This window comes from Petromyzon marinus, unplaced genomic scaffold (assembly GCF_048934315.1).
Source record: "Petromyzon marinus isolate PM22_M1 ecotype Great Lakes invasive population unplaced genomic scaffold, UKy_Petmar_22M1.pri1.0 PM_Scaffold_88, whole genome shotgun sequence".
NCBI classification, from domain to species: Eukaryota; Metazoa; Chordata; class Hyperoartia; order Petromyzontiformes; family Petromyzontidae; genus Petromyzon; species Petromyzon marinus.
In genome coordinates, this window is record NW_027423697.1 from 42445 (window position 1) to 55000 (window position 12556).

Genomic DNA, 12556 nt, shown 5'->3' on the forward strand with positions numbered 1-12556 from the left:
AGTCTGGCTCTATGAGTCTCAGTCTGTCTCTATGAGTCTGGCTCCATGAGCCTCAGTCTCTCTCTATGAGTCTCAGTCTGTCTCTATGAGTCTGTCTCTATGAGTCTGTCTCTATGAGTCTGGCTCTATGAGTCTCAGTCTGTCTCTATGAGTCTCAGTCTGTCTCTATGAGTCTGTCTCTATGAGTCTGGCTCTATGAGTCTCAGTCTGTCTCTATGAGTCTCAGTCTGGCTCTATGAGTCTGTCTCTATGAGTCTGGCTCTATGAGTCTCAGTCTGTCTCTATGAGTCTCAGTCTGGCTCTATGAGTCTGTCTCTATGAGTCTGTCTCTATGAGCCTGTCTCTATGAGTCTCAGTCTGTCTCTATGAGTCTCAGTCTGTCTCTATGAGTCTGTCTCTATGAGTCTCAGTCTGGCTCTATGAGTCTCAGTCTGTCTCTATGAGTCTGTCTCTATGAGTCTGTCTCTATGAGTCTGTCTCTATGAGTCTGTCTCTATGAGTCTGGCTCTATGAGTCTCAGTCTGTCTCTATGAGTCTGGCTCTATGAGCCCTGGGGGAGCCTCAGTCTGGCTCTATGAGTCTCAGTCTGGCTCTATGAGCCTCAGTCTGTCTCTATGAGCCTGTCTCTATGAGCCTGTCTCTATGAGTCTGTCTCTATGAGTCTGTCTCTAGGAGCCTGTCTCTATGAGTCTGTCTCTAGGAGCCTCAGTCTGTCTCTATGAGGTTGGCTCAGTCAGCGTTGAAATTTGCGGCGTTCTCTCCCTCCAGGAAGACTTTTGCTGTTTCTCTCCCCCAACCCCAACCCCGTGGCTCTGTTCGGTCGCAGCCGAGTTTTCAGCCGCACGGCTCACCGGGTTAGGCCGAGTAAATGAAATTAAATTATAAACGAAATGGCTCTTAAGAGTGGTGGCTCTTTGAGACAGGGATGGAATCGATTTTGATGCGAGCGGATCGTCATGCGGGAATCGATTCTTCCGTCTCAAACGAATCGATTAACGATTGCGGCGGACGTCTATTAACGCGGGAATCGATTCCCACGTGCTTTTTTGCGAAGGGCGCGGGTTCCCAGGCGCACGTGACCGGCCGCAGCGATGGTACAGTGCAGACGTCACCAACATCACCAACATCAACATCATCATCATCACTATCATCATCATCATCACTAACATCATCAACAACATCAACATCATCAACATCACCAACATCAACATCACCAACATCAACATCATCATCATCACCAACATCATCATCACTAACATCATCATCATCACTAACATCATCAACATCATCATCATCAACATCACCAACATCACCAACATCATCATCATCACTATCAACATCATCACTAACATCATCACTAACATCATCATCATCACTAACATCATCAACATCATCATCATCAACATCATCATCATCACCAACATCAACATCACCAACATCACCAACATCAACATCATCAACATCAACAACATCACCAACATCAACATCATCACCAACATCAACATCACCAACATCACCAACATCAACATCACCAACATCATCATCATCACCATCAACATCATCAACATCAACAACATCAACAACAACATCACTAACATCACCAACATCATCATCATCACTATCAACATCATCACCAACATCACCAACATCAACATCATCATCACTATCAACATCATCAACAACATCACCAACATCACCAACATCATCATCATCACCAACATCACCAACATCAACAACATCACCAACATCAACAACATCACCAACATCACCAACATCATCAACATCACCAACATCATCAACATCATCATCAACATCAACACCATCAACATCACCAACATCATCATCAACATCAACACCATCAACATCACCATCATCACCATCACCAACATCAACAACATCATCATCAACATCATCACCATCATCACTATCAACATCACCAACATCATCATCAACACCATCACCAACATCACCAACATCACCATCACCAACATCATCATCATCACCATCAACATCATCACTAACATCAGCATCATCAACACCATCACTAACATCATCACTAACATCATCATCAACATCACCAACATCATCACCATCAACACCATCAACACCATCATCACCATCAACACCATCAACATCATCAACATCATCACCATCATCAACATCACCAACATCACCAACATCATCAACATCATCAACATCACCATCACCAACATCATCACTAACATCATCACCAACATCAACATCACCATCAACATCATCACTAACATCAACATCATCACCAACACCATCACTACCATCATCACCATTAACATCATCAACATCATCACTAACATCAACATCATCACCAACACCATCACTACCATCATCACCACCAACATCACCATCAACATCATCAACATCATCACTAACATCATCACTAACATCACCATCAACATCACCACCATCATCAACACCATCACTAACATCACCATCACTAACATCACCACCATCAACATCACCACCATCAACATCATCACCAACATCACCACCAACATCATCAACACCATCACTAACATCAACATCATCAACACCATCACCATCACTAACATCGCCATCACTACCATCACCAACATCACCATCAACATCATCAACACCATCATCAACATCACCAACATCACCACCAACATCAACATCATCACTAACATTACCATCACCAACATCACCATCAACATGACCATCAACACCAACATCACTAACATCGCCATCACTACCATCACCATCACTAACATCACCATCACTACCATCACTAACATCACTAACATCAACATCACCACCATCACTAACATCACCATCACTACGATCACCATCACTACCATCACCATCACTAATATCACCATCACTAACATCACTAACACCATCACTACCACCACCATCACTACCATCACCATCACTAACACCATCACCATCACTACCATCACCATCACTCACACCATCCCCATCACTACCAACATCACCATCACTACCAACATCACCATCACTACCAACATCATCACTACCATCACCATCACTAACACCATCACTACCAACATCACCATCACTATCATCACTAACATCACCATCACTACCATCACCATCACTACCATCACTAACACCATCACCATCATCACCACCATCACTACCATCACCATCACTACCATCACTAACACCATCACCATCATCACCACCATCACTACCACCATCACTAACATCACTCACAGCAGCTGCTGTGTCTGAGTCGTTCAATCACCAAACTCGCTGCAAACTGTTTGCAGTGATTCTCAGGCCACTCACCACACACACAGAGAGCTCATTACACAAACACCTCGCTCCTCCACAAGTCTACCATGGTGATGGTGGTGATGATGGTGATGGTGGTGATGGTGGTGGTGGTGATGATGGTGATGGTGGTGAAGGTGGTGGTGGTGATGGTGGTGATGGTGGTGGTGGTGATGGTGATGGCGGTGATGATGGTGGTGGTGGTGATGATGGTGGTGATGGTGGTGGTGGTGATGGTGGTGATGGTGATGATGGTGGTGATGGTGATGATGGTGGTGATGGTGGTGGTGATGGTGGTGATGATGGTGGTGGTGGTGATGATGATGGTGGTGATGATGGTGGTGATGATGGTGGTGGTGGTGATGGTGGTGGTGATGGCGATGATGGTGGTGGTGATGGTGATGGCGGTGATGATGATGGTGGTGGTGATGGTGGTGATGGTGGTGGTGATGGTGGTGATGGTGATGATGGTGGTGGTGGTGATGGTGGTGGTGATGGTGGTGGTGATGGTGGTGGTGATGGTGGTGATGATGGTGGTGGTGGTGATGATGATGGTGGTGATGATGGTGGTGATGATGGTGGTGGTGGTGATGGTGGTGGTGGTGGTGATGGCGATGATGGTGGTGGTGATGGTGGTGATGATGGTGGTGATGGTGGTGATGATGGTGGTGGTGGTGATAGTGGTGATTTCTATGAATTTTCTATGCTAATTCCTTTGTCAAGGGGTGCCTCTGTTGATGTGTATGCTGTGACTTTAACATAGCCATTTCTGTGACCAGTCACAAGCTAATCACTCAGCTAATCAATGCTAAATTCTATGCTAATTCCTTTGTCAAGGGGTGCCTCTGTTGATGTGTATGCTGTGACTTTAACATAGCCATTTCTGTCACCAGTCACAAGCTAATCACTCAGCCATTTCAATGCTAAATTCTATGCTAATTCCTTTCCCAAGGGGTGCCTCTGTTGATGTGTATGCTGTGACTTTAACATAGCCATTTCTGCGACCAGTCACAAGCTAATCACTCAGCTAATCAATGCTAAATTCTATGCTAATTCCTTTGCCAAGGGGTGCCTCTGTTGATGTGTATGCTTTGACTTTAACATAGCCATTTCTGTGACCAGTCACAAGCTAATCACTCAGCTAATCAATGCTAAATTCTATGCTAATTCCTTTGTCAAGGGGTGCCTCTGTTGATGTGTATGCTTTGACCATAACATAGCCATTTCTGTGACCAGTCACAAGCTAATCACTCAGCCATTTCAATGCTAAATTCTCCAGTTTGATTTGTACTAAGTGCCTCTGTGGATGTGTAGGCTTTGACTTTAACATAGCCATTTCTGTGACCTGTCACAAGCTAACCACCCAGCCATTTCAATGCTAAATTCTCCTGTTTGATTTGTACTAGGTGCCTCTGTGGATGTGTATGCTTTAACTTTAACATAGCCATTTCTGTGACCAGTCACAAGCTAATCACTCAGCCATTTCAATGCTAAATTCTCCTGTTTGATTTGTACTAAGTGCCTCTGTGGATGTGTAGGCTTTGACTTTAACATAGCCATTCCTGTGACCAGTCACAAGCTAATCCCTTAGCTATTTCAATGCTAAATTACTAGTTGCCTCTGTGGATGTGTAGGCTTTGACTTTAACATAGCCATTCCTGTGACCAGTCACAAGCTAATCCCTTAGCTATTTCAATGCTAAATTACTAGTTGCCTCTGTGGATGTGTAGGTTTTGACTTTAACATAGCCATTCCTGTGACCAGTCACAAGCTAATCCCTTAGCTATTTCAAAGCTAAATTACTAGTTGCCTCTGTGGATGTGTAGGCTTTGACTTTAACATAGCCATTCCTGTGACCAGTCACAAGCTAATCCCTTAGCTATTTCAATGCTAAATTACTAGTTGCCTCTGTGGATGTGTAGGTTTTGACTTTAACATAACCATTTCTGTGACCAGTCACAAGCTAATCACTCAGCTAATCAATGCTAAATTCTATGCTAATTCCTTTGCCAAGGGGTGCCTCTGTTGATGTGTATGCTTTGACTTTAACATAGCCATTTCTGTGACCAGTCACAAGCTAATCACTCAGCTATTTCAATGCTAAATTCTCCTGTTTGATTTGTACTAGGTGCCTCTGTGGATGTGTATGCTTTGACTTTAACATAGCCATTTCTGTGACCAGTCACAAGCTAATCACTCAGCCATTTCAATGCTCAATTCTCCAGTTTGATTTGTACTAGGTGCCTCTGTGGATGTGTATGCTTTGACTTTAACATAGCCATTTCTGTGACCAGTCACAAGCTAATCACTCAGCCATTTCAATGCTAAATTCTCCTGTTTGATTTGTACTAAGTGCCTCTGTGGATGTGTAGGCTTTGACTTTAACATAGCCATTCCTGTGACCAGTCACAAGCTAATCCCTTAGCTATTTCAATGCTAAATTACTAGTTGCCTCTGTGGATGTGTAGGCTTTGACTTTAACATAGCCATTCCTGTGACCAGTCACAAGCTAATCCCTTAGCTATTTCAATGCTAAATTACTAGTTGCCTCTGTGGATGTGTAGGCTTTGACTTTAACATAGCCATTCCTGTGACCAGTCACAAGCTAATCCCTTAGCTATTTCAATGCTAAATTACTAGTTGCCTCTGTGGATGTGTAGGTTTTGACTTTAACATAGCCATTTCTGTGACCAGTCACAAGCTAATCACTCAGCTATTTCAATGCTAAATTCTATGCTAATTCCTTTGCCAAGGCGCTTTGTTTTCCTCTCACACAAGCTTAAAGGTCGCGATCTGAGCTTGTGGCTTTGTTCGCTCCAGCGCTGTCCTCTGGACAGTCCGGTCCCTTCACCCGATGAAGGCCGCTTGTGTCGCGGCCCGAAACGTCGTGAGAATTTTACCGTGTCATTTTATTTTATCAATTTATTATTTTATTCTCATTCTACGTGGTGGCGACTTCACCGAAAGAACCACAGAAGATGAATTCCTCGCAGTCACGAAAGCTTCTAAGTCGTGATTTATTTGTTATTTTATTTTGTTACCCGTGCGACTTCACCGAATTAGAACCGAAGAAGAATGATAATAATAATAAAAATATTATTCATAATAAAGGTTTTTTGTGGGTTAGATCGCGTTTATTGATAAATGTGTTTCGTAACCCTCCACCACCAGACACGGCCAATCAGCAACAAAAAAAAGTGTCACGTTGACAAAAAGACACAAATTAGTTCACTACTTTAGCCCCATACCGGTGTGTTGTTGAAGAGTGAATCCACAACATTTACAATGTTTGAGTTGTACTGTGACGTTCCGCTGGTAAATTCCATCCAGCATCATCGGGCAATTCGCCAGGATGGTAAAGCCCTCTCCACTTGCTCCCGGTTTTTATATAGAACAGCAGCAGGGTGACGTCATCATTCAACACACCGGTGGGCTAAAGTAGTGAACTATTTAAATTTTGATTTAAAGCTTTCGTGACTGCAGTAATTCATATCCTTAGTTTTTTTTCGGTAAAGTCACCACCACGTTGAAGGTGGAAACAACAAAATAATATATAAATATATATATGAAACAATAAAAAAAATTCTCACGACGTTTCGACCATAACTCAAACGGTCGTCTTCAGGTTTGTGTTGGTTTGCATAAATGTATTTTTAAACGGCGCATTTATTTATTTATAAAAAAAACGTTAGCGCCACGTGCAACGATTTGGCAGTTTATTTAGGACTAGTCCATCTATATTCTGAAAAGAGGAGGGGGGGAGACGAATTTTTTTTATAATGTATGCTGTCTGAAAGCCACTGTAAGCGTGAACAATCAATTAATGATGCAAAGAGAGCTCAAAGTTTTGCGTTATAGGCCTATACATCTGATAGGCTATCAGAGAATGCACCGATTTGTCATTTAAAGCCATCTTTATTTTTGTTCAATGTTTGCTTTAATTTTTTTGGCTATTTCTTTGGTGTTCTAACATTGTGCTTTCTTCTGATGTGACGCTGACCTAGGCCATTGCAAGTGTTTGTTCGACAGGAATAGATGTAAGATGCAAGGGACATCTGTAGGCTGTGCTAGTTTACTTGTTAGGAAGCCATGCTTGTAATTGTGCATGTTAAAAAAAGATAGGTCCACCTGGATTGTGGATCAATTCACGTGATGTTTTAATCTCTTTTAGCTGTTTTATAAACACATTGGCCCTTAGGATTTCAATTTGCGCACATAAGAAATAAATATTATGAAAGTATCTTTCCAGATTTATTTTTAAACGGCGCATTTATTTATTTATAAAAAACGTTAGCGCCACGCGCAACGATTTGGCAGTTTATTTAGGACTAGTCCATCTATATTCTGAAAAGAGGAGGGGGGGAGACGAATTTTTTTTTATATAATGTATGCCGTTTAAAAATAAATTTATGCAAACCAACACAAACCTGAAGACGACCGTTTGAGTTGTGGTCGAAACGTCGTGAGAATTTTTTTATTGTTTTATAAATATTTCATTATTTTGTTGTTTCCCCTTCAACGTGGTGGTGACTTTACCGAAAAAAACTAAGTATATAGTGAACTGTTTGTGTCTTTTTGTCAACGTGACACTTTTTTTTGTTGTTGCTGATTGGCCGTGTCGGGTGGTTGGAGGGTTACGAGACACATTTATCAATGAACGCGATCTAACCCACGAAAACCTTTTACGATGAATGATATTGCTCGCGAAAGCCTACCACGTGTTAAACTGAATAAAAATATTATTATTATTAGCCCGACAAGTTCGAAGGGGCCGGATTAAGAAACCCAGCGGGGGTCGTCTGGCCTAGAATCGAGCGGAGTTACGGTAGGAAGTGACCAGCACCAGGGCAATGGCCCCTAACCCACCCTCGGCGTACAAACCTCGCCCCTACTCGCTCACCCTACGCTCACCCTACCCTACCCCCAGGCGAGGAGGTGCAGGGCGGTGAGGAGGTGGATGCTGCTGCTGCTGGGCCTCACGGAGTGCCTCCTCCTCTCCGGAGTTGTGTTTGGGTGGCCCTCCCTGGCCCACGTGCTCACCGCTCGCCGCTACTTCCTGCCCGCTCAGGGCAACCGCACCGGCGCCCGCCTTCACGCTCACCCGCCCGCTCACCCGCCTGGTCACCCACCTACTCACCCGCCCGCTCACCTTCACGCTCACCCACCTGGTCACCCACCTACTCACCTTCACGCTCACCCGCATGCTCACCCGCCTACTCACCCACCTACTCACCCACCTACTCACCCACCTACTCACCCACCTACTCGCCTTCACGCTCACCCGCATGGTCACCCACCCACTCACCCTCCTACTCACCTTGACGCTCACCCGCCCGCTCACCCACCTACTCACCCTCCTACTCACCTTCACGCTCACCCGCCTGGTCACCCACCCACTCGCCCGCCCCCTACTGGCCAGCATCGTCAGCAGCGGCGGCGGCAGCGGCAGCGGCAAGCAGCGGATAAAACCTGGGAGACGTCCAACTCAACGAATGGGACCACAGAAGGTGGGTGGGTTGGTGGGTTAGTGGGTGGGTGGGTGGATGGGTTGGTGGGTGGGTGGGTTGGTGGGTGGGTGGGTTGGTGGGTGGGTGGGTTGGTGGGTGAGTGGGTGGGTTGGTGGGTGAGTGGGTGGGTTGGTGGGTGAGTGGGTGGGTTGGTGGGTGAGTGGGTGGGTTGGTTGGTGGGTGGGTGGGTGGGTTGGTGGGTGGGTTGGTGGGTGAGTTGGTGGGTTAGTGGGTGAGTGGGTGGGTGAGTTGGTGGGTTAGTGGGTGGGTTGGTGGGTGAGTTGGTGGGTTAGTGGGTGAGTGGGTGGGTTGGTGGGTTGGTTGGTGGGTGGGTTGGTGGGTTAGTGGGTGAGTGGGTTGGTTGGTGGGTGGGTGGGTGGGTTGGTTGGTGGGTGGGTGGGTTGGTGGGTTAGTGGGTGGGTTGGTGGGTGAGTGGGTGGGTTGGTGGGTGAGTGGGTGGGTTGGTGGGTTGGTGGGTGAGTTGGTGGGTTAGTGGGTGAGTGGGTGGGTTGGTGGGTGGGTTGGTTGGTGGGTGGGTGGGTTGGTGGGTTAGTGGGTGGGTTGGTGGGTGAGTGGGTGGGTTGGTGGGTGTGTTGGGTTGGTTGGTGGGTGGGTGGGTTGGTGGGTGAGTGGGTGGGTTGGTGGGTGGGTGGGTTGGTGGGTGAGTGGGTGGGTTGGTTAGTTGGTGGGTGGGTGGGTGGGTTGGTGGGTGGGTTGGTAGGTGGCCGTGTCTCTGTGTGGGGTTCACGATGGACGTGTCACTGAGAGGGGTTCACGATGGACGTGTCTCTGAGTGGGGTTCACGATGGACGTGTCTCTAGTTGGGGTTCACGATGGACGTGTCACTGAGTGGGGTTCACGATGGACGTGTCTCTGAGTGGGGTTCACGATGGACGTGTCTCTGGGTGGGGTTCACGATGGACGTGTCTCTAGTTGGGGTTCACGATGGACGTGTCTCTGAGTGGGGTTCACGATGGACGTGTCTCTGAGTGGGGTTCACGATGGACGTGTCTCTGAGTGGGGTTCACGATGGACGTGTCTCTAGTTGGGGTTCACGATGGACGTGTCACTGGGTGGGATTCACGATGGACGTGTCTCTGAGTGGGGTTCACGATGGACGTGTCACTGAGTGGGGTTCACGATGGACGTGTCACTGAGTGGGGTTCACGATGGACGTGTCTCTAGTTGGGGTTCACGATGGCCGTGTCACTGAGTGGGGTTCACGATGGACGTGTCACTGAGTGGGGTTCACGATGGACGTGTCACTGGGTGGGGTTCACGATGGACGTGTCTCTGAGTGGGGTTCACGATGGACGTGTCTCTAGTTGGGGTTCACGATGGACGTGTCACTGGGTGGGGTTCACGATGGACGTGTCACTGAGTGGGGTTCACGATGGACGTGTCTCTAGTTGGGGTTCACGATGGACGTGTCTCTGAGTGGGGTTCACAATGGACGTGTCTCTGGCTGGGGTTCACGATGGACGTGTCACTGAGTGGGGTTCACGATGGACGTGTCTCTGGCTGGGGTTCACGATGGCCGTGTCTCTGAGTGGGGTTCACGATGGCCGTGTCTCTGAGTGGGGTTCACGATGGACGTGTCTCTGAGTGGGGTTCACGATGGACGTGTCTCTGAGTGGGGTTCACGATGGACGTGTCACTGAGTGGGGTTCACGATGGACGTGTCTCTAGTTGGGGTTCACGATGGACGTGTCACTGGCTGGGGTTCACGATGGACGTGTCACTGAGTGGGGTTCACGATGGACGTGTCACTGAGTGGGGTTCACGATGGACGTGTCACTGAGTGGGGTTCACGATGGCCGTGTCACTGAGTGGGGTTCACGATGTCCGTGTCTCTGGGTGGGGTTCACGATGGACGTGTCTCTGGCTGGGGTTCACGATGGCCGTGTCACTGAGTGGGGTTCACGATGGACGTGTCTCTGGCTGGGGTTCACGATGGACGTGTCTCTGGCTGGGGTTCACGATGGCCGTGTCTCTGAGTGGGGTTCACGATGGACGTGTCTCTAGTTGGGGTTCACGATGGACGTGTCACTGAGAGGGGTTCACGATGGACGTGTCACTGAGTGGGGTTCACGATGGACGTGTCTCTGGGTGGGGTTCACGATGGACGTGTCACTGAGTGGGGTTCACGATGGCCGTGTCTCTGGGTGGGGTTCACGATGGACGTGTCACTGAGTGGGGTTCACGATGGACGTGTCACTGAGTGGGGTTCACGATGGCCGTGTCACTGAGTGGGGTTCACGATGGACGTGTCTCTGGGTGGGGTTCACGATGGACGTGTCTCTGGGTGGGGTTCACGATGGACGTGTCTCTGGGTGAGGTTCACGATGGACGTGTCACTGAGTGGGGTTCACGATGGACGTGTCTCTAGTTGGGGTTCACGATGGACGTGTGAGTGGGGTTCACGATGGACGTGTCACTGGGTGGGGTTCACGATGGACGTGTCTCTGGGTGGGGTTCACGATGGACGTGTCTCTGGCTGGGGTTCACGATGGCCGTGTCACTGAGTGGGGTTCACGATGGACGTGTCTCTGGCTGGGGTTCACGATGGACGTGTCTCTGGCTGGGGTTCACGATGGCCGTGTCTCTGAGTGGGGTTCACGATGGACGTGTCTCTAGTTGGGGTTCACGATGGACGTGTCACTGAGAGGGGTTCACGATGGACGTGTCTCTGAGTGGGGTTCACGATGGACGTGTCTCTGGGTGGGGTTCACGATGGACGTGTCTCTGAGTGGGGTTCACGATGGCCGTGTCTCTGGGTGGGGTTCACGATGGACGTGTCACTGAGTGGGGTTCACGATGGACGTGTCTCTGAGTGGGGTTCACGATGGACGTGTCTCTGGGTGGGGTTCACGATGGACGTGTCTCTAGTTGGGGTTCACGTTGGCCGTGTCTCTGGGTGGGGTTCACGATGGCCGTGTCACTGGCTGGGGTTCACGATGGACGTGTCACTGGGTGGAGTTCACGATGGACGTGTCACTGAGTGGGGTTCACGATGGACGTGTCTCTGGGTGGGGTTCACGATGGACGTGTCTCTGGGTGGAGTTCACGATGGCCGTGTCACTGAGTGGGGTTCACGATGGACGTGTCTCTGGGTGGGGTTCACGATGGACGTGTCACTGAGTGGGGTTCACGATGGACGTGTCTCTGGCTGGGGTTCACGATGGACGTGTCTCTGAGTGGGGTTCACGATGGACGTGTCTCTAGTTGGGGTTCACGATGGACGTGTCTCTGAGTGGGGTTCACGATGGACGTGTCTCTGGCTGGGGTTCACGATGGACGTGTCTCTGGCTGGGGTTCACGATGGACGTGTCACTGGGTGGGGTTCACGATGGACGTGTCACTGAGTGGGGTTCACGATGGACGTGTCACTGAGTGGGGTTCACGATGGACGTGTCTCTGGCTGGGGTTCACGATGGACGTGTCACTGGGTGGGGTTCACGATGGACGTGTCTCTGCGTGGGGTTCACGATGGCCGTGTCTCTGAGTGGGGTTCACGATGGACGTGTGGGTGGGGTTCACGATGGACGTGTGGGTGGGGTTCACGATGGACGTGTCTCTGAGTGGGGTTCACGATGGCCGTGTGGGTGGGGTTCACGATGGACGTGTCTCTGGGTGGGGTTCACGATGGCCGTGTGTGTGGGTGGGGTTCACGATGGACGTGTCTCTGGGTGGGGTTCACGATGGACGTGTCTCTGGCTGGGGTTCACGATGGCCGTGCGAACTCTCTCAGGTCG

The 12556-nt window shown here is 48.8% G+C and overlaps 1 protein-coding gene across 3 annotated transcripts in view; it reads left to right on the forward strand.

Annotated features, from left to right (window-relative positions):
- The first annotated feature begins 763 nt into the window (after window positions 1-763).
- The window catches only part of LOC116958454 (uncharacterized), a 79126-nt gene continuing 67333 nt past the window's right edge, over window positions 764-12556 (forward strand). For all 3 annotated transcript variants that reach the window (XR_012941011.1, XM_076064897.1, XM_076064898.1), the window contains exons 1-3: window positions 764-1094; window positions 8222-8801; window positions 12553-12556. The exon at window positions 12553-12556 is cut by the window's right edge and continues 195 nt beyond it. Coding sequence is in view for 2 of the 3 variants with exons in the window: in XM_076064897.1 (XP_075921012.1) it covers window positions 1092-1094; window positions 8222-8801; window positions 12553-12556 (587 nt within the window). In the remaining variant the exon portion in view is untranslated. The remainder of the gene's footprint in view (window positions 1095-8221; window positions 8802-12552) is intronic.